This window comes from Podarcis gaigeae (assembly GCF_964106915.1).
Source record: "Podarcis gaigeae genome assembly, chromosome: 3".
NCBI lineage: Eukaryota > Metazoa > Chordata > Lepidosauria > Squamata > Lacertidae > Podarcis > Podarcis gaigeae.
Window position 1 is genome coordinate 41,342,906 of NC_139680.1, and position 23,635 is coordinate 41,366,540.

General features: G+C 42.9%; 2 protein-coding genes across 4 annotated transcripts in view; both read left to right on the forward strand.

Moving 5' to 3' along the window:
* The first annotated feature begins 823 nt into the window (after window positions 1-823).
* Window positions 824-4,565, forward strand: RIPPLY2 (ripply transcriptional repressor 2). Its single transcript, XM_083730960.1, has 4 exons — window positions 824-1,307; window positions 1,453-1,528; window positions 2,873-2,931; window positions 4,261-4,565. Exons 1-4 carry the CDS (start codon window positions 1,228-1,230, stop codon window positions 4,424-4,426), a joined length of 381 nt encoding a protein of 126 aa, XP_083587086.1. The 5' UTR covers window positions 824-1,227; the 3' UTR covers window positions 4,427-4,565.
* Window positions 4,566-6,895: 2,330 nt separating this feature from the next.
* Window positions 6,896-23,635, forward strand: part of CYB5R4 (cytochrome b5 reductase 4) — a 34,087-nt gene continuing 17,347 nt past the window's right edge. Inside the window, exons 1-5 of one of the 3 annotated variants that reach the window (XM_083730461.1) lie at window positions 6,896-7,183; window positions 9,557-9,710; window positions 17,383-17,483; window positions 18,093-18,177; window positions 21,464-21,505. In XM_083730461.1, coding sequence (XP_083586587.1) covers window positions 7,109-7,183; window positions 9,557-9,710; window positions 17,383-17,483; window positions 18,093-18,177; window positions 21,464-21,505 — 457 coding nt within the window. In that variant the 5' untranslated portion in view covers window positions 6,896-7,108. The remainder of the gene's footprint in view (window positions 7,184-9,556; window positions 9,711-17,382; window positions 17,484-18,092; window positions 18,178-21,463; window positions 21,506-23,635) is intronic. The other 2 variants (XM_083730463.1, XM_083730462.1) reach the window with 2 other exon arrangements.

Consider the following 23,635-nt stretch of genomic DNA (forward strand, 5'->3'; position numbering starts at 1 on the left):
CTTTCAAATCTGTAAGCTTTTGACTCTAGCCTTCTATTGCAACACCACAGACCAGCTTTAGGAGCTAAAGCAACATCCATGATTTTGTAAGTGGCACAAAGCTTGTGGTGCTGGCACATGTACTTCCCATGCAATGTGGCCAGGATCCAAGTGCTCCTTCCTGGAGGCCATGCGGAGGCCATGTGGGGAGGCCTTCTTTGTGAAAAATAAACATGGAGTGGGCAATTTCTGGAAAACATGTATAAACTAGATAGTGCTCCATTGAAACTTTCGGTCATTTCTTCTATGGTGTTCTATGGATGCCTTTGGGTATTTCAGGTGTTTTGTTTCAGTTCATTGTTCTTGCTGTTGTATTTTAAATTGTTATATATATATATATAAAATTGTTATATACATACATGTGTCAGTGTGTAGCCAAGGGGGGCAGGAAGGGACAGCTGCCCCTCCCCATAAAGTAAAAAAATAGAAATACTTAACTGACAAATTGGTTGGTTCTGCCCCCTAACAAAAGTCCTGCCCCCCCCCCAATCCTGGCTACGCCCGTGTGTGTGTGTGTGTGTGTGTGTGTGAGAGAGAGAGAGAGAGAGAGAGAGAGAGAGAATATGAAATTTATATATTTGTTTTTATTGTTCAATTCTATTGTTTTTTTCCTTGCGTTGGATCTGATTGTTTCATCATTACAAGTTGTTTTGGACACGATTTTTGGGAAAGAGAGAACTAAATATTCGAATGAACTAAAAATACAGTTGCAGGAATTTTCCAACATGGGAAGCGGCATTTCTCCCAGCAAAACTGAGCACACTCGGACACAGATACACACACGCTGGCTTTCTCACGCTGGACACTTCGCAGCCCGAGCCCAAGCGTGGGCTCTCCCCTCTGAAGGACAACACAGCCATGTGTCTGCTCAAGTGCGATTCACACTCCCTCGCCAAACCTCTCCCTGGGCCATTTGGAGCTCGCACGCGTCCACGCTCCTTGTTTACCCTGACGCGCCTTTCACGCGCAGCCTTTTTGTTTACCTCTCCGGCAAATGAGAGAAAGCGGCTGGGACCCTGCGCGGCGAGAGCTATAAAAACCCCTCGGGCGGCAGCCGCACCAGAACCCAGGCCAGGCTAAGCCCCCGAAGGGGAGACACAACGACAAGGAGAGGAGGAGGAAGAGGAAGCGGTGCGCCAGCGGCGTCCGCGCCACTTGGGCTGCCTCGACTGCTGCCAGCGACCTAGCATGGACAGCTCTCGGCTGCGCCTCTGTGCTTCTCCACCTGGCGCGCACAACGCCCGGATCTGCTGCAGAGGACAAGCGAGGTAACCCGCGCTTTCCTCCAGCTCCAGAAATCATAGGCTTCGAGTGTTTTTCTTTCCTTTCTTCCACCCTCCTTTCCAACAACCGACCGCTTTTTTGTGTCGCCCAGTTAACGCAAAGCTGTATTCCCTTCTATTGATTCTACAGGTCCGGAGGATTCTGGAGACCTTGGATTCCCACCCCCAAAGATGCAGAAAGGCAGCGCAGGCGAAACTACAGGGCGGTGAGTGTGTCCATTCTGATTAAAGCGGCAACAATCCCACGTGGGTTGGCTGGAGTGGCGAGTTGTGTTCTCCTGACTAAGCTGGTCCTTGGATCGTTAACTTTGTGGGTGTGCAGGAGCGAGAATGGGAAAGTCGTCCTTTCCTTTTCAGGCTGTCAGTTAAACACAATTCGGGAAAAGTCACAGATTTGTAGAGTCGGAAGGGATCCCGAGGGTCATCTAGTCCAACCCCCTGCAATGCAGGAATCTCAGCCAACGCATCCATGACAGATGGCCAGCCAACTTCTGCTTAAAAACCTCCAAGGAAGTCATATTGGGATTTGACATTATTTTTATGTCTTTGTTGCTGCTGCTGCTGGTTCAATTTATACCCTACCCTTCCTCCCCAAAGAGCCCAAGCTGGCAATAGTGAGGGCAACGTCATACTTATTTTGATGGCATGCTTTAATTAATTAATTAGAAAAGTTATATACGTTTTTGGCAAAAATATAAATCCCTAAGCAGATAGGAACGCGGGTGGCACTGTGGGTTAAACCACAGAGTCTAGGACTTGCTGATCAGAAGGTCGGCAGTTCTAATCCCTGCGAGGGGGTGAGCTCCAGTTGCTCGGTCCCTGCTCCTGCCAACCTAGCAGTTTGAAAGCACGTCAAAGTGCAAGTAGATAAATAGGTACCACTCCGGTGGGAAGGTAAACAGTGCTTCCGTGCGCTGCCCTAGTTCGCCAGAAGCGGCTTAGTCATGCTGGCCACATGACCCGGAAGCTGTATGCCGGCTCCCTCGGCCAATAAAGCGAGATGAGCGCCACAACCCCAGAGTTGGCCACGACTGGACCTAATGGTCAGGGGCCCCTTTACCTTTACTTTAAGCAGGTTACAGAAACTGTAAAATCAAAATACAGCAAATACAACCAAGCAATACAAATAAGAATCCATTATAAATGCATTATAAAGCTTTGGTCATTTAAAAATGCCAAGTCAATAATTAAACAGGATGACACTCTTCTTTGATATCAGGAATGTTGCTTTACGTTTCTTTCACAAGTGATGCCTGAATATGCATGTCCTACCTGTCAGGCAGGGCTTGGGAACCTGTGGTCCTTTCAGATGTTGTTGAATTCCCAACTCTCATCCACCCACAGATAGCCTGGCCAGTGGTCAGATATGATTGGAGTTGTAGTTCAGCAGCATCTGATGGACCACAGATGGCTAAAACAAAACCAGCTTCCTTACGTTCCACAAATGTTCCATGCTCAGGAATAGTTTTTATATTACTTTTGAAACTGCCCTTTCTGGATACTGTTAATCATTCTGTTTTTGATCTGTGTCTCCTGTTTATTACTCCTAGTTGTGCAGCTCTTCTGAGACAGACTCAGCAAAACTCACACAGTATATACATCCAGTTAGGTAAGGTGTAAGCATTAATATTATTCCTTACAGTCTCTGTTAGGGCCATCTTCACTATTTTTTCCTAGCAGGGCTCCTACATCATTAACAGCTGCCTAGTGGGAAGAATACCAACAGGTGGAAATGGTTATGGTGCAGAACAGTGGACACTTTTTGTTAATTTCAGGCAGCAGCTACATCATTGCACTGTCCCTCTGACCCACAAGGCTTTATGAGGCTGCTGCCTGTATTGCACACCTGCCTTTCCTGGTGGTCATAGAATAACACATGGCCCACCTACTGAAGACCATGATTCCTATGGTGTATATTACAATTCCACATGAAAGATGTTCTTCTCTCTCCTGATCCTGCAGTTATGGGTGAGTTCATTCGCTGCACCAGAGAACTGTGGACTACATAGTTTGTGTGGCAGGATGAGACGAGTTTGAAAAACTCTCTACCAGATTGTACATCCCCACCCTCTCAGTTGTATAACTGTTTCTGGCTTTTTCACCCGGGGTAACGAGAAAATGTACTATGCAGAGATGTCAGTATCAAGCATCATGGCAAATGTTCCAGTGCAAAGCTATCCTTTCTTGTATGTGTGCATGTCCTGCTTACTATATGTGCCCAGGAGCAATTCAGACCTGCATCGTTAAATTTCACATCAGATGCTATCAAACCATATCTGGTGTTTGAGTTGTCAGAGGTATCTATTTGACCTTGTACAACAATAATTGTATTTGAGGGCTTACATGGCTTCTGTTTTACTAATTATAGAGTTATGCAGAATGTATGTTTTAGTATTCTGAGTATTTCACAAGGGTGGGGAACTGGGTTGCAGACTGAAGTGATGGGCCCACTAAGCAGCTGCTGCAGAACCAAAGTTCTGTGTCATCTCTAAGAATGTAGTACATTTACGCCTTTTGCAGTACAAGAGCAGAGCTATTACCAGTACCAAACCATTCAGAAAGTTTTGCAGCATCATTTAATATCTAATTGTAGGGAAACTTTAGGTGTGAAGTGCTCCTAATTACATTTAGGCATAAGTAGGGCCTGTTTTCTCATGAAACTTCCATTTCCTGCTGAACTTTTGTAGCTCTAGTAAATGGAATATCAGAATGCAGCCACATATTATAGCTCCTAACTCTGGTTTGCATCCAATTGTACCCACCATGTAAGCCGAAAGAAGTATCCAATTTCCACCAATTACCTCTTACGCATGTACTCTAAAACCTAAAGAAGTAATTTTCAGCAAAAGTTATTTCACATTAACCCTAGGTCAACTAAACTGAAATGAATCCCTTAAATATTAAATTAACCGAACAGGTTGTCTCTGTGTGTTTTTAGGTTATTCTGGCCCAAATCAAGGTGCTTTGACTACTTGTATCAAGAAGCTGAAGCACTTCTGAAGAACTTTCCTGTCCAAGCCACAATTTCCTTCTATGAAGATTCAGAGAATGAGGAAGATAGTGATGACTCGGAACATGATTCTGGAGCAGAACTGGATTCTTAATTATAGTGAATGTTAATACCACTGTTCATATTCATTCCTTAATTTAATATTGATATCAACATGCTATCATAGTATTTTAAGCTAATTTATATGTAAGTTATTTTTCATTAAAAGCAAGCATTTTACATTTTTATAGAAACAGTATTGAGTTTTGTTTTATTTTATGCCTGCTACACTCCTCTGTTCCTCTGAAAATAGCAACTCTTTTATGCTGGTAGTACCATAGGGCAGCAGAATCAATTAGAATTACAGCTGCAGAGATGGTTGGATGCATTGTGGCAGCGGACAGAAGTAAGGAGGGGTGAGCTTGCATATTGGAATCTGGATATATGTCCAGATATATATCCCTTAAAAAGAAACTTGAAAAATAATAATTATGTCCTATACCCTGATTCTGAACATATTCAGAAGAAGAAGCCCTATTGATTTCAGTGGAACTGATGTTCATGTAAGAATTTCAGCCTTGTATTGTTTTTCAAGGTTAAAAAAGAGAAGCATGCAAACCTGCATGAGGGAGAAATGTGAATTTGTGTTTCCCGTGTTGCATGTCACACATCACATATGAAAATATTGTCATTCTGGAAGCTGCCCTTAGAAAATGAAAGAGGCAACTCATTCTTAAATTATTCCATTCTTAAGTCAACAAAGGATCTAAGCCTGCAATCCTAACCTGGAAGTCCCATTGAACTCAGCGAGACCTACTTCTGAAGAGACAAGTATAGGATTGCGCTGTAGGGCTGTAATCCTATGTACAGCTACTTGGATGGAGCTCCATCACCTTAAATAGTTGTGTAGAATAGAGAATTTCAGATGTAGTTTATCATGCAAGGTGCTGAAATTTCCTATTCTGCACAACTATTAAAGGTGGGAAAAACCCCGTCCTCTTTTGCATCTCGTTATCCTACCTGATGTCATGCCTCACTGAATACAATGGGGCTTGCTTTTGAGTAAACATTGCCTTATTTTTGATTACTGAAATCTCCATAAATAGTTAAAACCAGACTCAACTGGAGTACAAAATGTATCTGACTTGATAAACTGGATTGACTCAATGCTGATTTACACTTCATAAACTCAAACTATGTTCCATGTGTGTAAAACTGGAACCACTCAGAATATAAAGTAGTTCATATATAGAAATTGCTCCTATAGGGAAACAAAGTGAGATCCATGTGTAGGACATTGTATATGAAAATCACACAAGCACATATACTGCTCTTGTGTGTTTGTAGTAAGCTGCATAGAATTTCAACTTTAGTAATGGAAATCTTTCTCCTTTAAGTGAACTCTGAAGACATTTTTACTCAGGAACACTTATTAGTTTATTTGTGTATCCTGATGTGTGAAAACATTTTTTTTTTAGTTAGGCTTTCTTTTTGTATTTCTTCATTTCGTTGTTGATTGTTTTTATACATTATTGTGAGCTGCCTTGTAAGAAAGTTTCTCTGAAAAGTGGAATATAAATCTACAAAATAAATAGTGTGTTTACAGGCAGTAGTAATATGTTGTTGCATGGTATGATCTCCATACACAGAGACACTTTCCAGGTAAGAAAAGTAGGTTTTATTAAAAAGTCCTAAATCATTGGTGCACATAGATTTTCTAAAGAGCATAATATGTACTGAATTCTGAGCACTTTTCTACAGCATTAATTGCTTACTCCTCCACTGAAGTAACTCCATTGACTTTGAAGGGACTGCTGTGGGCTAAACAGTTCAGAACTGTACTCTATCAAATAGTGAGATCAACATGGGCATAGCATACATAGCAAACTTTGGTTCTGCACCCCCCCCCAAAAAAAATCCTGGCTACGCTCATGGAGATCCACAGTAACTGTATTCAGGCATTATGCCTTGATAGGTAATGCAAACGTGAGTAGGGTTGCTATACACGTGTAGAAGCCCTCATTAGAACTTCCTGCTTAATGCAGGAATGGGGGTGGGACGGGTGAAGTGGTGTAAGTGGTACTTTCTATTTCAACCTCACAACAACCCTGTGAGGTAGGTTTGGCTGAGAGATTAGGCAGGCGACCTTTACTGTACTGAATACTTTTTTGTTGAGGCAGGAATACCCAGGCATGCAAAACTGACGTCTATTTTAATACTTCGCATTACTATTATTAGTAATAATCATAGCTGTCAACTTTTCCCTTTTCTTATGAGGAATCCTATTCGGAATGAGGGAATTTCCCTTTAAAAATACTTCGAATTATTATTGTTGTTATTATTATTGATGTTTTGGTTGTACGATCCTCTACCGCCACTTGGAGCAAGCGCCACTCGAAAAGCTGGATGCGAGCATTTTAAAGGAACAAATCCCCGCGCAGCGAGTGCGCGAAACAAAACACAGCCACGCGGTTAAAGCGGCAAACTAGGAGCGTCTCTGGACCACGTGGGCGGAAGATGCCGCCCCCGCCGTGGGTTTTTGCGGTGCCGCCGTCAGTCAACTCTGGTGGGTGGGGCCTAGGCACGCGCTCTCGTCGGTGGAGAGAGCTCCAACCACCCGCCCCGCCTCGGTACAACCTCACGCCTGCGCAGTACGGCCTTTTAAGTCCCCGCCTGCCTTTCAGCTACGCTACTGGCTGCTTCGGCGCCGGGCCGGACCCGGAAGCGGCTCTTTCCGTCCGCTTGCAGTTTCTGAAGAAGAGGAGGCGGCTGGGGCGGCTGTCCTGCGGCCGGCAGGATGCTCAACGTCCCCTCTCAAGCTTTCCCTGCCCCAGGCTCCCAGCAGCGGGTGGCCGCGGGAGGGCGCAGCAAGGTGCGGCGGGAACTGGGGCCGGGGGGGGGGTCTGTGGTACTCCTTGCTATTGGGTCCCAGGGCAAGCTGGCGGTGTGAGAGGGGTCGCCTTGCACATTGGCACCTGCAGAGGCGGAATGGGGGTTAACGCTTCATTTGCTCGTTGAGGGTAGAGATCTGGCACCCAGATGGGTGTTACAGGCGGAAACTCGGCAGGTGAAGCCTTTCCTGGCCCGGAGATGAAGGAAGTGAGAAAAGCTGTACCTGTTTAGTTTCTGTCTGTTACGCCGCTCCTAAAGTTCTGCCCGGCGAGAGGATGGTGTCAGTCCTCGAGGGAATGAGGTTCAGAGGTGCTTTTAGGTTGAGAGCAGTTCGTGCTGCCTTTTCTTGTGTTGTGTGTGTGTGTTTTGCAGGCAACACAGATGCATCTGGCTGTTTCCTCTTTTCTGAGGACCGTTGTGTAATTATGGGGCACGTAGTTTCAAAAAGAGAAGGGAGCTCCAGGGTTCAAGCTTGCTTTCAGAAAACACTCATTATCCTGGAAGCCCTAATAGCTGCCGGGCGGTGTCTGACTTTTTTGTTCTTTAGGGCTGTGGAAAGACTATACAGTGGTGCCTCAGGTTACATACGCTTCAGGTTACAGACTCACCCAGAAATAGTGCTTCAGGTTAAGAACTTTGCTTCAGGATGAGAACAGAAATTGTGCTCCGGCAGCGCGGCGGCAGCGGGAGGCCCCATTAGCTAAAGTGGTGCTTCAGGTTAAGAACAGTTTCAGGTTAAGAACAGACCTCCGGAACGAATTAAGTACTTAACCCGAGGTACCACTGTAGATGCTTCCGTGCATCCTATTCTTTTCATGTGTTTGGGACTCAACTTAAGTCCAGTGTGGTGTTTGGTTAAAACTATAATAGTGGCAGGGTATGGGGAATATTTGCATAAAGGAAGATTCGTTTCGAAGTGTCTTCAAGCTGATTGCTGTTATTATGAAACTAGTGGGCTGTCATGTGGTAGTATAAGGCTGAAGCCATGTGGCAACAGTGTTGGTATGTCAGCTGATTCCTGTTGAGTAATGTGGAAATTTCAGAGTCCTCAACAAGTAGAGTCAGTGAATTTTTCATGGTACAGCTCTTTTGCCGGCAGTGCTGCTTGAGCTTTAGAGAAGAATGTGCACTTTAAAAACCATGCAGCTGTTAAATGTGACACAAATAACAGTAGTAATTGGAGTGAAGCTCTGCCCATATTCAAGATCTAAGGAGAAGTTTAATAGAAATTTAGAGTCACTAAAGATGCAGGAAAAGCAGGAACTGATGCAATGTTGTGTTCCTCATGCATACACAAGTTGCATGTTTTCCAGCATAAGTATCTCCCTATTGTAGGGAGATTGAAATTCTGTTGGGGAAACAATAACCTCCCTCAAAATCCCCTATGTTACATGTTCTCAATTGCATTTAAAGCATAGTCTCCTTGACCAAGAGATTTGCTGTATGCTTGTCTTTCTAGTTTGTATATCTTCTCTCTCTCCTCCCACTGCCTGGCCCAATGTTGTCTCTGATTTAATTTCATATAGAAGTAAAGACCAAGCCTAAATTGTGCACTTAGAGCACTTAAATGCACAATGACTGCATTTATGCTATAAAATATTGGCTTATTAAGTAGTTACTTTACTCCTCCCTTCCCATGAGTGGTGAAATATGGCCCAAAGCCACAGTTACGGTAACCATAACTTCCCACTACATGAGAACCAGAAAACTATAGTTACTGGCTTACAGACAAGCCAGGATATGAAATTGTGATAAAAAAATTAATTCAAGAACTTAGACCATTAGCTATAATGATGTTCGTGGGGCTTGGTTACATACATTTATTTTTATGCCACATTTCCATAGTTCAAGACAGCTAACAACATGAAAAAAATCCCTAATTACGAACATAACAAAAATAGCCATAAATAATAACTAAAATATCAAAAGTACACAACCAAGTTAAACAATTTCCACATAAATTATAACATGGTTAAAACTATACCCCATTCCTTAAACTATACCCCATTCCAAGAGTCTGTTCAGGGAAATGTGTTTGGATAGGAGAACTTGGCTGGAATAAATTGAACTTCCCTCCCCCTCCCCCAGTTTTTCTGATTATTAGATTACATATTCGTATTTACCACAGAAGCAGTCCTGCATGCTAACTTTCCTAACCATTGTCTGCTATGTCTCTGTTTGAAGGTTATTTTCTTCTGCTTTGCATAGCTTTGTCTTTGTGTGCCAGAATTAAACGAGGTTTTTTGCTGTTCACCATAAAGGATGGCAAGAAACCAATCTACTTCTGCTTTTTGTTGCTAATTATTTACCATAATAAACTTATCTTCCTCCACAAACCTATCTTCCTTTCTAGGTACCTTTGAAACCAGGCCGAAGTCTTATGGACTGGATTCGATTAACTAAAAGTGGGAAAGATCTAACTGGTCTAAAAGGAAGATTAATAGAGGTGACTGAAGAAGAGCTTGCTAAGCATAATAAGAGGACTGACTGTTGGATATGCATAAGAGGTAGGCTACTCTGTTGACATTTCTTATGAGTGTGCTATTGCTACTTATTTCCCCCCAAAGTTTTTATGCAATAATAATAATAATAATAATAATAATAATAATAAATAATTTATTTATACCCTGCCCATCATAGCTGTCAAGCGTCCCTTATTTGGATGGACAGTCCCTTATCCCAGCGCCATGTCCTGCTGCTGTCCCTTATTGATGGATGTCCCTTAAATTTCCCGGGTTTCAAAGGAAACCTCTCCTCTCCCTCCCTCCCTCCCTCCCTGCCAGCCAGGGAGGAGGGAGGCTCCAACTGTGTTGCTTGGCTGCCTGGCCCGCCCCCCTCCGGCCTCCTCTCACCAGCCTCAGCTCCTGGGAGCCCCTCCCCACCGGGACTGGCGGGAGCCTTGGGCCCTTCCGCCACCATCCTCCTCGCGGCCACCGAACTGAGCGTCTCTGCCTGGGGCCTCCCTTCTGCCCGTTGCTGCCGCTCCCGCTAGGCTGTACTGCGGCTGTGCCGCCGAAGGACCCGGATGAGATGGGCAGCCTGGCATGGCCTATGAATTGCTGAGGTGCCGTGAGAGGAGAGCGAGGGCAACCATAGAGAAAGCAGTTCAGAGAAAGGAGGAAGAGGTGGAGGCGGAGGCGCAGGCAGGTTTTCCAAGGGCTACAAGGGAAGGGCCGCAAGCGCTTCTCCCATAGATTTGTAGTGGTATAGCATAGATGGTCTGATCTGCGGGTTTACTTCGGGCGCTATTCCCCCCCCCATTCCTCCCGCCCCACCTGATGGAATTGAGAGCTGCAGATGGAGCACGAGAGAAAAGATACAGAACTGCAGCAGCATCTTCGTAGCTTGGACTTCGTTTTGCGTGAAAAGTGGTTGCTGCCTGCAGTTATTTAATTGCAATGTTTCATCAGCTGGTGTCTTGAGCAGCAATCTCTGGAAACGAAGAGCTAAAAACCGGCACTGCTCTCCCAAATTATCTGGTCCCTTTTAACTTTGTATTTCAGCTAGTTGAGTAAAATCCCTTATTTTGGCCACTGGTCCCTTATTTTCAAGGCGGCTGGTCCCTTATTTTCAAATCTGTAACTTGACAGCTATGCTGCCCATCTGGCTGGGTTTCCCCAGCCACTCTTATATAGAGGAAAGAAATATAACAAAATAAATATGCGTAAGTGGTTTAAAAGTTTTATTAGAGCTTAGGTAATGATATTAGTTAATAACAATGCTATTTAGCATTTAGATAGCAGCAAGTGAACACGTGTAACTGTATTGTCCAAAATTTTGCTTTGAGCATATTCTTTTTTTCTCTCACTTTCCAAAGAGTTATCCTTGCCTTTCATTTACTGGAAATACACTGCAAATGTATATCCTCTGTCATAAGCAAAGTAGAAACAGATTTGTGGAATCCTCAATGGGGGTGCAGAGAGTGCTTTTGAAATTTAATGCCCACTAGGGGACGTGGGGGGTGGATGCCCCTTTAGTAAAGACAATAGACCAGAGGTTGTTGGACTGCAATTCCCTTTCTGCCAAAGCACCCAAGGCAGTTTACTATTTTAAAGCATTAAAACAAATACGTTATTTAAAATGAAGAGTGACAAAGTCATTTCAGGCCAACTGTGAGCTGATGGTATGTGTTCTTCCTTTCCTGGGCTCCCTCAGGGTTGTCCAAGGGAAGGTGGGGCAGGATCTGCCGCAGCGGTTTTCTCAGACCATTGATCGTTCTGACAGGAGCAGATGGTATGTGTGCTCCAGGGCCTAGGTTCTCTTTCTCCTATAACAGGGTGGTCCAGCACACAACCCAAGGACTGCATGTGGCCCTCGAGGCCTCTTTTGGTGACTGTGGCAACATTTGATTACACCCTCCACAGCCCTCACACTGCCTTCTCAAAGCCAGGAGAGGAGGTGCTGGCCTTTGGGAAGGAGGCATGGGGGCTCTGACCGGATTCTAGAGTCCTCCTGCCGCCTTCCCAAAGCCCAGTTAGCATTTTCCCAGCTGTGGGAGGGGCTCTAGGACTCTTCCAGAGCCTTATGCCTCCTTTCCAAAGTCTAGCACCTTGCTTAGCTGGCTTCAGGAAGGCAGCATGAAGGCTGGTGTGTGTGAATTTTTGGCCTTGCTCCCCCACACAACAAGGCAGTGTGCAGCTTGCAGGCTCTGTCTCAAAGTACTCTTGTGGCCATCTTGATATGAAAAGTTGGACTGTCCGCCCTGTCTTATAAGAATCCTGAGATCAGCAGTCAAATGGACTTAATTCTGTTCAGGTTCAGGAAAAAAAGTTTTGGTTCAGGTTTGAGTCCTTGCTTTTTTATGCTATAAACAGAGACAAACAGGATATGAACCACCAAACACCTGTGTTTCCTCAAATGGAAGAATGATATTTGGAGAGGGCCATAGCTCAATGGAAGAGCATTTGCTTTGCCTGCAGAACGTCCCAAGTTCATTTCCCCAGCATCTCTAGGTAGATCAGGGAGAGAACCTTGTCTGAAAACCTGGAGAGTCATGGCCAATCAGTGTAGAGTCTGTAGACAATGCTGAGCTAGATGGACCCAGTAGACTGACTTGGTATAAGACAGCTTCTTGTACCGTAAATTTCGCTCCATAACACGCAGATTTTTCCTCCTAGAAAGTAAGGGGAAATGTCTGTGCGTGTTATGGAGCGAATGCCTACAGATGGCGGGGGAATTTGCTGCAGTTGTGAGCAGTCCGTGGCTTGCTTTGAAACAGCAAAGCGGGTGTAAGCGGCTCCTGTCAGCGAGCCGAGCTGGGGAGGAGGGAGAGAAGCAGAGCGAGCTTGGCTGCTTTTAAAAAACCCCGTCCTCTATGTTCCTCTTTCCTCCCCACTGATCTGCTAAGTAGCAGCGAAGCTTTTCAGCCAGCCTAGCCGGGAGGAGGGAGAGAAGCAGAGCGGGGTTGGCTGCTTTAAAACAACCCCGTACTCTCTGTCCCTGCCTGCAGTTTTTTGCTGTCCGATTTTGGATTAGCCACTGTAGGGGCTGTGTGTGTGTGTGTGTGCTTGAGCTATCGTTCTCCTCCTCCTGCTTCCCCTTCTCTCTCCCTGCGCCCCTGCGCTCTCCCTCCGACTTTAGAATTGACACTGTGTGTATGTGTGTGTGTGTGAGAGAGAGAGAGAGAGAGAGAGAGGGCTCCTTCTCCTCCTCCTGCTTCCCGTTCACTCTCCCTGCGCTGTCCCTCCGCCTTTGAATTGACACTCTGTGTGTGTCTCTGTGTGTGAGGGCTCCTTCTCCTTCTCTTGCTTCCTGTTCACTCCCCCAGCGCCCTGCGACTTTAGGGCCAGTTCCCTCTCTGCGTGTGTGTGTGTGTTTTGACCTCACTGCGCTTGTTGGGGGAGAGTGTTGGTCGCAATTTTTCTTGATTTGTCTCAGAGTGGTTACTATCATGGTTTCCTTGCCGGGGAGGAGGGAGAGACGCAGAGCCTGCTTGTTCTAAAGGAGCAAAGCTGGAGAGGAGCCTCTCCTGCATTATCAGCAGCATCCTTCTCCACACCCCCCACGCGTGCTCCTTGTCCCTTGAGTTCTTTTCCTTCCCTCCCCACTTAAAACGTGGTTACAAAGCACGGATCCACATGGATCCTCAGGATTTTTGCACCAGGTCACCCAAAATTCACCATCAGATCACATAGCATATCCATGGCTACAGCCTGCACCAAAAAACACACGCACCCACTGTTTCATGGGGCCGCAATGGCGCAAAAACGTGGTTACAAAGCATGGATCCACATGGATCCTCAGGATTTTTGCATTGGGCTACCCCAAACTCACCGTCAGATCACATGTCTGTGGCCACAGCATGAACCACAAAAATCATATATCCACTGTTTCGTTTAGAATATTTTTTTCTTGTTTTCCTCCTCTAAAAACTATGTGCGTGTTATGGTCAGGTGCGTGTTATAGAGCGAAAAATACGGTATTTCTCTGTAACATCATTTGACTCCCTGGGCTGTTCTTTTCATTCCTGGTTGCGTCCTGACCAGTACACTAATAGGCTGAGAGCCAAATGACACACAGACTGTGCTTACAGAATGCTTCTGCGAGGTTTGTGGGACAAATTAATTGCCTTGCAGGAAAACCAAGGGCCAGCATTCTGCTTCTGGTAGAGACAGGCTTGATGGCTCTGAAAGTAGAGCTTTTCTACATGTTGACTTTACATTATATTTGTCATCATAGTGAATTGCTGTTGATAGAGCTATGGTCCATGAATTCAAGGTAATACACTGTTAGATTTCTCTGGAAGGCTTAATACGATATGCGTTCCCTTGTACTAACCTCTACTTTTCTTCCAGTGTGTTTTTCCCCTTGTTGGCCTTGGACTTGACAAACAGAGTCTGGCAAACATTGTAAACATCTTTGTTCCATTTTCACTGTTTATTTTTGTGCTCTTGAATGCTGCTTTTCATTTTAAAAAATACCTCCAGGTGGAGTATATTGCTGGCATTGGCCAGCTTGGAACTCATTCCTCTCTCAGCTGTAGTTTTAATGCTCCGGAAAATATGAAACATTTATCTATAGTAGATTGTATTTTGCCAAGCTGCACAGATGTAATGCATGGTAATAGCTATAATTGCTTTGTGCTTTAGGAAAGCACTAAATGCAAAGGCAAAATTGCTTGTTGTAGATCTTGGTTGAAACATGAATAAGGAATCTAATATACCAAAATAATCACTGAGTTGCCTGGCTATGAAGAGTACCATTAATTACAGTAATATATGTATTTACACACACCTGTTAAATGCCACTGTACAACTGACATGCTCCCCCCCAAAAAAAGTCTTAAAATCTTGTCAAAACAAAATAAAATAAAAATTAAAAATTATTTTTTAAAAAAAAACATTCCAGAAGCATAGCACCTTAGAGACCAACTAAGTTAGTTATTGGTATCAGCTTATACCAATAACTAAGTTAGTTGGAAGGAATTTAATTTATTTTATTTTGTTTCGACTATGCCAGACCAACACGGCTACCTATCTGTAATTAAAATCTTGTTCAAGTGATAGTGGGAAGCACACCTTATATAAATTTGTATGTATTGACTTGCTGGCATCACCTACATTTTCTGTGGGTCGCATGATTTGAGAAAGAAAAGCACTGCCATGCATTATGAACAAATTTGGATCCTTTCTATGACATCAGCTACATTGTGATAGCCTTAAAATGGCACTCACGCCATTCTGAGTGGTGAAATACCCGCTTCTGATTTTTTATCAGTGATGTTATAAATTCACCTGTCTGCCCAGGACACTCTGCAAAGATACCTATCAACAAAAAAGTGACTGAATCTGCTTTCAGAGTTAACATACCTTTTCCAATATGCAGTGCTCAGCACTTTACACTAGATGGCATTCTGAGTGCATATTGGATGAAAGGCTTTGTTATGTGACATCTGTATTGAGCTAAGATGTTTGGACAAGTGGTCCATGCATCCCTAAAGCATTATTCTCTGTATCTTGGCACGGGGACATTCCCAGGGGAACTGGGAGGCAGTGGTGCACCCGCTCTTAAAGAAAACATCATTAGATCCTTTAAATCTATCCAATTACCGCCCGGTTTCAAATCTTCCGTTCCTGGGTAAGGTGATTGAGAGAGCGGTTGCTGAACAGCTTGGTGGGTTTCTGGATGAAACATCGGCTCTGGATTCATTCCAGTCCGGCTTCCGCGCTGGTCATGGGACCGAGACGGCTCTGGTTGCCTTAACAGATGATCTTCGTAGACAGCTGGATCGAGGCGGGTCAGGGCTGCTGATTCTTTTAGATCTGTCAGCAGCTTTCGACATGGTCGATCACGAACTCCTGGACCACTGCCTTGCCGACGGGATCCAGGGCACAGTCCTTCAATGGCTGCGCTCGTTTCTCTCTGGTTGGGGACAGAGGGTGGCGCTTGGGGGGGGATTTGTCATCGTGCCACTCCTTGGTGTGTGGAGTACCTTAGGGTGCGATACTCTCCCCGATGCTTTTCAACATCTTTATGTGCCCCCTCGCCCAGCTTGTCCGGAGTTTTGGGCTGGGTTGCCATCAGTATGCCGATGACACACAACTCGATCTGTTGATGGATGGCCATCCTGACTCGGGCCCAGACACACTGACCAGATGTTTGGAAGCTGTGGCTGGATGGTTACGTAGGAGCCGGTTGAAGCTAAATCCTTCGAAGACAGAGGTCCTGTGGCTGGGACGGGACGATATGGGATTGGGGGGGGCAACTCCCATCTCTTGCGGGGGTGCAGTTAGTTAGTCCGTTATTATTATCTTGTGCTACTGCTAAATAGACTGTGTTATACACACACAGTCTTGGGACATTTTTGAAACCTAGTAGATTTGTTGTAGCTCTCTAGCTTTGCAAGTTTGCAAGTCTGTGTAATTAGAGAGAACCCCACAGTTCTGATTTATCAGCAAATACTTTTCTTAGAGTGGATCCCTTGTCTATGTTGTAAACAAAAACTGCTCCCTTTCCCTTATGAGGTCCACAAGAGCCCTTATAGAGTCCTTTGTAGGTTCTCCATCAGTAGGAGAAAATAACAGAGGCCAACCAGAGAATCTTGAGAAGCAAAGCAGCTAGTAAGCCTGATCTTTATTAAAGCTGTTGCAACAGGGTGCTCCCCCCACACGCAGGAGAGAGGAGGACGACGACCCAGGACAAAGGTGTGCAAGCCCTTATATAGACTTTTGAATTGCCCACCCTGTAGCTCAAAACCACCATACATACATCACAGAAGGGGTGTAGCCCAAGACCACTACCCCAAATACATCATACATACATCAGAGAAGGGACAGACTACAACAGAAATCTGAGTGAGTTGTTTTTATCCTGTCTGCCAGGTTACCTGATTGGATTACCTGGGCATCCTGGCTACTCTTTTGTTATAATAACTACTCAATCCCTGAATCCAGGTCACAGGCTCACCCCATTCATATTTTAAATGTGCCCTTGAGACAGGATTTGTGAGCAAAGAGACAATGGGGAGGCTCCCCTTTTCCTTTCACCTTGCAGAGAAATATTTGAGGTCTTTTGGGAGAGACAAAATGGTTTCTGGACTTTGTTCTGTGGGGTTTCAGACATGTGGTTTATACATTTATGAATATATATATATATATATGACCTTAAAATTCTTATAACATCTACAACCGTAGAACAGTTTACAGTACTGGATATAATATTTTACCCGTGATCATTCCGATTCAGTAGTTGGTTGCAAAAGTAAATATATGCATTTTCCTGGTTCCTTGCATGTTGCAGTGCATGCACAGAGCTCTTCCCAATGTGACTACATCTCCATTGATTAGGGGAAAGGGTAACCATGCACATAGGAAAGGGATGTATGCTTGGATCTACCACTTCCTCTGAAGCAAGGATAGATGTGACTCCGGATTCTGGACTCTCAGATGCCTAGTCACCAGAACATAAGCTCTCACATGTGCTTTAATATTGTGCCTTAGGTTTACCTAGCATGGCATTCCTGTCTTTTTGTGAATATAACCACTTTCATTGTACAATTTCCTGTTTCAGTGTTGCCAAAATAATAAAGGAGCAATGCATATAAATAGATAGATGATAGATAGATAGATAGATAGATAGATAGATAGATAGATGATAGATTTTTAATATATTTTTTTTTCATAGAGGGCATGCTGCATGTTTTAATTGGATTTTTAAAAATTCTTTTTACAAAAATTGTAGGTCTCGTGTATAATATCACACCATATATGGAATATCACCCCGGTGGCGAAGATGAGTTGATGAAAGCAGCAGGAGCTGATGGCACAGAGCTATTTGATCAGGTAAAAAGACTACAGGTCATATTCAGTTCATCAAAACTTAATCCAAAAGCTGCACACTATAAAGTATTCTGTTGCCTGAAGAAGACACTATTCTGTAATTTACTATATTTGAAAATGAATTGTGTATAATGTGTGTATCGTGATAAACAACAACCTTTTGATGTTTTGAGTTGTAAGATGTGTTATTTTGAAGTAAAAGCTTCCGTTGTGTTCCTCTTGGCCAGGTGAGAGGAAAGGAAAGAGAGTCCACTCCAAAAATAAACTGAAAATTCATTTATATAATGCACTTGTTGAGCGATTGGGTACAACTTCAGCAAGGTGCCCTCTTAAATAGCTAAATCAGAAGCTTAAGTGCTACTCCATGTGTTAGTTGCATTGTTCCTATTTTGAGTTTACATTTCTTAAAATGAAAAGCATATTATGCTACTTTAGTACCTCTGTCTCCATGGTGGATCAGGACCTACTCTACTTCTGTTTGTTTTCATTCAGAAGTTCTATGTAACAAGTTTTCATTAATTTTTTTTACTATACCTTTACAGTTGCTTAGAAGCAAGTGTTATTATAAGTGCCCGAATCCTCTAAAATAGTCCTGGTTTCTTCTACATGCAGGTTCATCGCTGGGTTAATTATGAATCGATGCTGAAAGAGTGTATGGTTGGAAGAATGGCACTCAAACCTTTTGCTGCTTTGAAAGGTATACACTGTGTGTGTGTGTGTGCGCGTGTGTGTGTGTGTTTAATAATTTGTTTAATAAGTTTTTTTTTTAAAAAAAAAACTAGGTGCAATCCTAATCCCATTTATGTTGGAGTAAGGTTCATTGACACATTCCATACCAAAATCAATTTCCCTTGCTAGTGTAATTTGACAGAGAGACGTAGCCAATTCTGGCTTCCTCTGTGATACCTGAATTTTCAAACACATTGCTGCATTACACTTTACAGTGTATGTGTGCACCTAAATTGTCTTTTGTTGAGGCCCTTAGCATTGACCAGTTAAGCACCTGAGTTTGGATGCAATGATAATCCATAGGCAAATTAGTGCGCTCATGATCTGCCTGTTATTAAAGACCCATTCATTTAACTGAGGCTTGCTTATGATAAGTAGCGTTTGTTAGATTGAATTCTTGGATGTGCAAAACTAGTTCATTGTGTTACCTCTGCAGAGCCATGGTTCCCTTCCCTCAATACATACTCCTGAGTAGCACAGTTTTGTTAAAATTTATTTTTAATGCTTGCCAAGTGTTGGTTCAGCTTTAAAAGGCGATGTTCTAGCTTCTTGTTTTAATTTGCTTGCTGTGTCAACACAATAGAAAGCTCAGGAGACTGGGTTTTATTGTTGCTATGTAGCTGACACTGTGAGTTATACTAGGATGCTGCTGTGTATAAACGTAACCAAGAGTAGTCTTCTAGTTGAGCAGAATCTGTAGAATCCAGATTGGCTAAGGCATCTTTTAAGTACAAGAACAGGGTTTTAAAACAAATGGTCTTGGTGCAGGTTTATAACTTTTATGTGATTAAAATAGCATTAAAGAATTGGGCATCCTAGGCAATTTTGAGGTTATGAATGATCATTATCTCCCGCCTCCCATAAGCTCTGCCAGCTTTTGCTCTCCGTCTTCTGTTCGCTCCAGGGTAGTAGCTTCTTCATGACTTCTTGCTGACTTGTGTGATGCTGACAGCTTGTTTTCTTCCTCTAATTTCTGTTGCACACTCTATAATGATATTGAACTCCTGGATTCAGCGAGGAAATGGAGGCTCTTTAGACAGTCTTATAAAGGAGAGCTACGAAAATTTCCTTTTCAGTGTAATAGACATAGATCAATATCCTTTCATTTTATTTGGCACTTTTAAATTATACTAAGTATCACCTTCCAATACAGCCTTTCAAAAGTCAGCTTCATATACAAAGCTAAATTAATAGTTACAGTATTTCTTCTACTTAAGATAGTTCATTGTACAGTAATTTAGCTGTTTGTCTTTCCTAGCTCTAAGAACAAACACTAACAACGACAAAAAGCAATAATCTTAAGGGGGAAATTTTGGATACAATCTCCAGAGGTCCTTCATTAGGCAATCTCTGGGGCTTACATATGCATCCCATGGGACTTGTGGTGCTTCTTGAAAAAATGAGAGCCTGCCACTCACCACTGCTTTTGAAATCCATTAAAAATCTTAAAAAGCAGAGGTGGTCTTTATGTGGCAGAGATGATCGCAATTTGAAAAAACAAACAAACACCAAAAAACCCACAAGCCTAAAGCACAGCTAGAGACTCGAGCAAGCTGTGTTTGTGGCCATAGTTTGCTGTTTGTTGGCATTTTTTGGTACACTTACATTTAGAGTGAAGACTATCTGAATTATTTGAGGACAAAGTAGCAGTTAAACAGTTCATTTATCCCCAGTTGTTGGGACCTGTTACTATATTTGAAAAGTATCTATTTTTTTTTCCTTTATGAAAAAATATCATTTAAATGAATGTGCTGTAGCCAAAGTTTAAAGAGTAGGGCAAAGTATCCCAAGCTTTCAGTATTCCATATAGAGATCATTCCATTCCTAAAAATGTCTGCTAAGACATCAGCTCTATACAAAGTACTATACATTTTCAAAGGCCCGACTTAGGAATGACAACATTAAAATGCACTGTTAGTTACAGGTTGTAAACTTTAGTCTAGTGTTTCCTGCAGTTTGCTTGCAGGTGAAAGGGGCAAAGATGACTTGTCCAGAGTAGTAGTAGCAATAATAATAATAATAATAATAATAATAATAATAATAATAATAATTTTTATTTATACCCCGCCCTACCCAGCCAAGGCCGGGCTAACAAGCAATAATAAAAACAAGTTGAATGAATACAACTTAAAACCAAATTAAAATACAACATTAAAATATTGAAACATTAAAATATTAAAATGTAGCCTCATCGCAGGAGGAGAAAGGAAAAGAAAAAAGAAAGAGGGGGAGGGAATCAAATTGGCTCCAAGCAAAAGGCCAGGCGGAACAGCTCTGTCTTACAGGCACTGCGGAAAGAAATCAGATCCTGCAGGGCCCTGGTCTCATGAGGCAGAGCGTTCCACCAGGCCGGAGCCAGAGTTGAAAAGGCCCTGGCTCTGGTTGAAGCTAATATAACTTCCCTAGGGCCCAGGACCACTAGGGTGTTGCTGTTTGTGGACCTTGAGGCTCTCCGTGGGGCATACCGGGAGAGGTGGTCCCGTAAGTACGAGGGTCCTAGGCCATGAGTACTGCCACTGAGAGGGTTATAATGCATTCCATTTGAAGCAGCACCGGTGCAGCAAGTCCTAGGGGTGGTGCACATAAATGGGCACTAAATGAAATGTGCTTTAAGCTGCTTCTTGCAGCAAGTGCTGCTATGTGGCAAACAGTGGCTTGCCATAGCAGCTGGGTGGCTTTTATTCACACTACCACAAACATTGCACAGTGGCATGCAGGGGGGGAAAATCATTCTAGTCTCTACACATAAATGATGTAGCATAATGAGGCAGTTCCATGTGGTTTTCATAGAGATTGTTTCATTATCCGAAAATATAGCAGATAGTTGTGTCATTAGCAGTACAGCATCCTACATGTTGGGAGCATAATGCTAAACATGGTTTGCAGCATTTCTAAGAAATCCAGTTTTCAATTTGTCACTTTTATATGTTATGCAGTTAATGTATCCAGACTGGGGAAACCGTGGCTTTAAATATATAATTCCTAAGGTTGTACTAACTTTTTCATCATATATGCCAGTAGCCCATCAAATAATTGCATTTATTTACACTTTGATATATTCTTCTCTTCAGTTTACTGATCTTTATTCTTTTGCATGCTTTATTTTTCTTCTCTTCAGCTTTGATGAGCCTTCTTTATTTTTCCTCAGTTTTTTTGTTTCGTTTTGTTTTGCCCAGAATGATTGCATATTGTAGCATAACTTGTGGGAGTTTTTTTGCTCTCATGATCACAGCATTCTTCTTGCATACTTGCAGAATCTTGCCCCATTGTATCTGAAGAAAACAGAATCTTAAATGGTAAGTATTTGTGCAAACAGTATCACATGCATTTTAAAAACAACAACACAGAGACATACAAATCAGAGACATGCAGATCACTGGTGGAACTTCATATAGATATCTTTTTCTGACTAAGCGAAGGACCATCCCACTTTCACTCCAACAACTCTCTATCTAAGTTGCCTGTACTGTCATGTGCTACTGTCAGAAATAATATGGCACAGCAGAAAATGAAGTAGAGAAGATGGAGCATTGGGCTACTTTAGAAGACAGCTGTAGGGGAAGAAAAATGCTGCTCGGATCTGTTGCCAATAATAGTTCAGGAGTTTTTGTTGTTGGAAAACTTGCAGGAGCTTGATGAAATCTCTGTTCCTGTGTGCCCTTATTAACAGCACAGGTCTTGAGTTCTTGCTTTCTGCTTTCATATTATTGTCTTATATTGAAGCCTGCTCAAAGATGGTGGCAGGAGTTTCGGGAAGAACAAGTTGGAGCAAATTGCTATGCATATATGTGGCCAAATTTTTCATAGTGTTGAAGAAATTGTGTTTACAGAAGTCTTTTGGCTGAGTTGAGATGTTACATGAAACCATAGTGCTCAAGCATTGGGCTATTGCATTTGCTCTTCCAGCGTCATGAGGTGAGTATTAGAAGCTTTAATTTCAGTTTTCAACTAATTGTAGCGTGTTATGTCTGAATTCAAAATGTTGTTAGTCTTTCCTATAGCTTAGACCAGGCATCCCCAAACTCAGCCCTCCAGGTGTTTTGAGACTACAGTTCCCATCATCCCTACCCACTGGTCCTGTTAGCTAGGGATGATGGGAGTTGTAGTCCCAAAAAACATATGGAGGGCCGAGTTTGGGGATGCCTGGCTTAGACTAGCAAATTGGGATTACAAACCACGGTTTGAAGTTAGTTTAAATCAGGCGTAGGCAAACTCAGCCCCCCAGATGTTTTGGGACTACAACTCCCATCATCCCTGACCACTGGTCCTGTTAGCTAGGGATGATGGGAGTTGTAGTCCCAAAACAGCTGGAGGGCCGAGTTTGCCTATGCCTGGTTTAAACCATACTTAAGACTAATCACTGTTTCTCAGAGAATGGACATAGCAACAGACTGCTGTTAATTGGAAACAGAAACACAAGCTTCTAATCTCCTTGTGGTTGCACCAGAGGAAGAGAGTGGAGAGGAAACATACAGCACCTACCCATTGCTTCTTGCTACAGTTGATTGATCTAGATTTGACACATACCAAACAATTTAAAAGATGATTCTGAAGAGATGATGAAAAAGTTTCTGTGTTTCTAATGCTGTCGCTTATGTCCTAATCAGAAGTCGGCTACTTAACTGAGCAGTGAGTTTGTTAACTGAAACTAGAATTTAGATTTCTTTATTCTTTAAGTCTGTTTTTAGGTTTGATTCCTACAGGGTTGACTGCTGCTAACAAAAGGATGTCTGCAGTTGTGAACAAAATACGTTTCAGAAGCAAAATTCGAGATGAAGTTTTCCCACTCTCCCACCCCAGTGAGGCTCTACAGTGCTAGCCCTGCCACAATTCATGTCACTTCTTGTTGTTAAAAGTAAAATGCTTCTTCCAAAATACGGAATCTAGTTTTTAAGAGTATTGTGGAGAAGAATTAAAAAGGCAGTAAACTGGTTCTTCTCTCCCTCTCTTTCTCCCCATCCCTTCCTGTATCAGCATAATGCTGATCATATAAAGCGATCCACCGAGCTATAGGAAGGAATAGCAGCTTATTGTATCTGCTGAGAATAAGGAGGAAAGGCTTTTAAATTGTTGCTTTGGAGAAATACCTGTAGAACATATGGACCAGGAATTATATTTGGCTAAAAATTAATACCATATTATCAGTAGCTATCATGGAGTAACACATTTGTTTTTTGTTTGAAAAGGGTTAATGGGTGACTGAGCTGAATAAGTCACCATCAAAGTCTGCTTCAATAATATGCTTCATTAGCCGATAAATATATCTGAACAATACTAGAGTCACTGTACTGGACATGTAAAAATGGACTGAATCAGAAATTCATTGCAAATAAGCGTGGGCAGATATGAAGAGCAGCAAAACAACACTGAGTCATCTACCTTGTGTAAATAAGCCCTCTGACTCAACTCCCCCTCATCTGTCTTTC

What these genes read in the sequence shown, in the direction of transcription:
- RIPPLY2 (XM_083730960.1), top strand. Translation starts at nt 1,228, where the DNA reads ATGGACAGCTCTCGGCTGCGCCTCTGTGCTTCTCCACCTGGCGCGCAC. An exon ending in TGCTGCAGAGGACAAGCGAG is followed by an intron (nt 1,308 to 1,452) that starts GTAACCCGCGCT and finishes TTGATTCTACAG; the next exon opens with GTCCGGAGGATTCTGGAGAC. An exon ending in CAGTATATACATCCAGTTAG is followed by an intron (nt 2,932 to 4,260) that starts GTAAGGTGTAAG and finishes GTGTGTTTTTAG; the next exon opens with GTTATTCTGGCCCAAATCAA.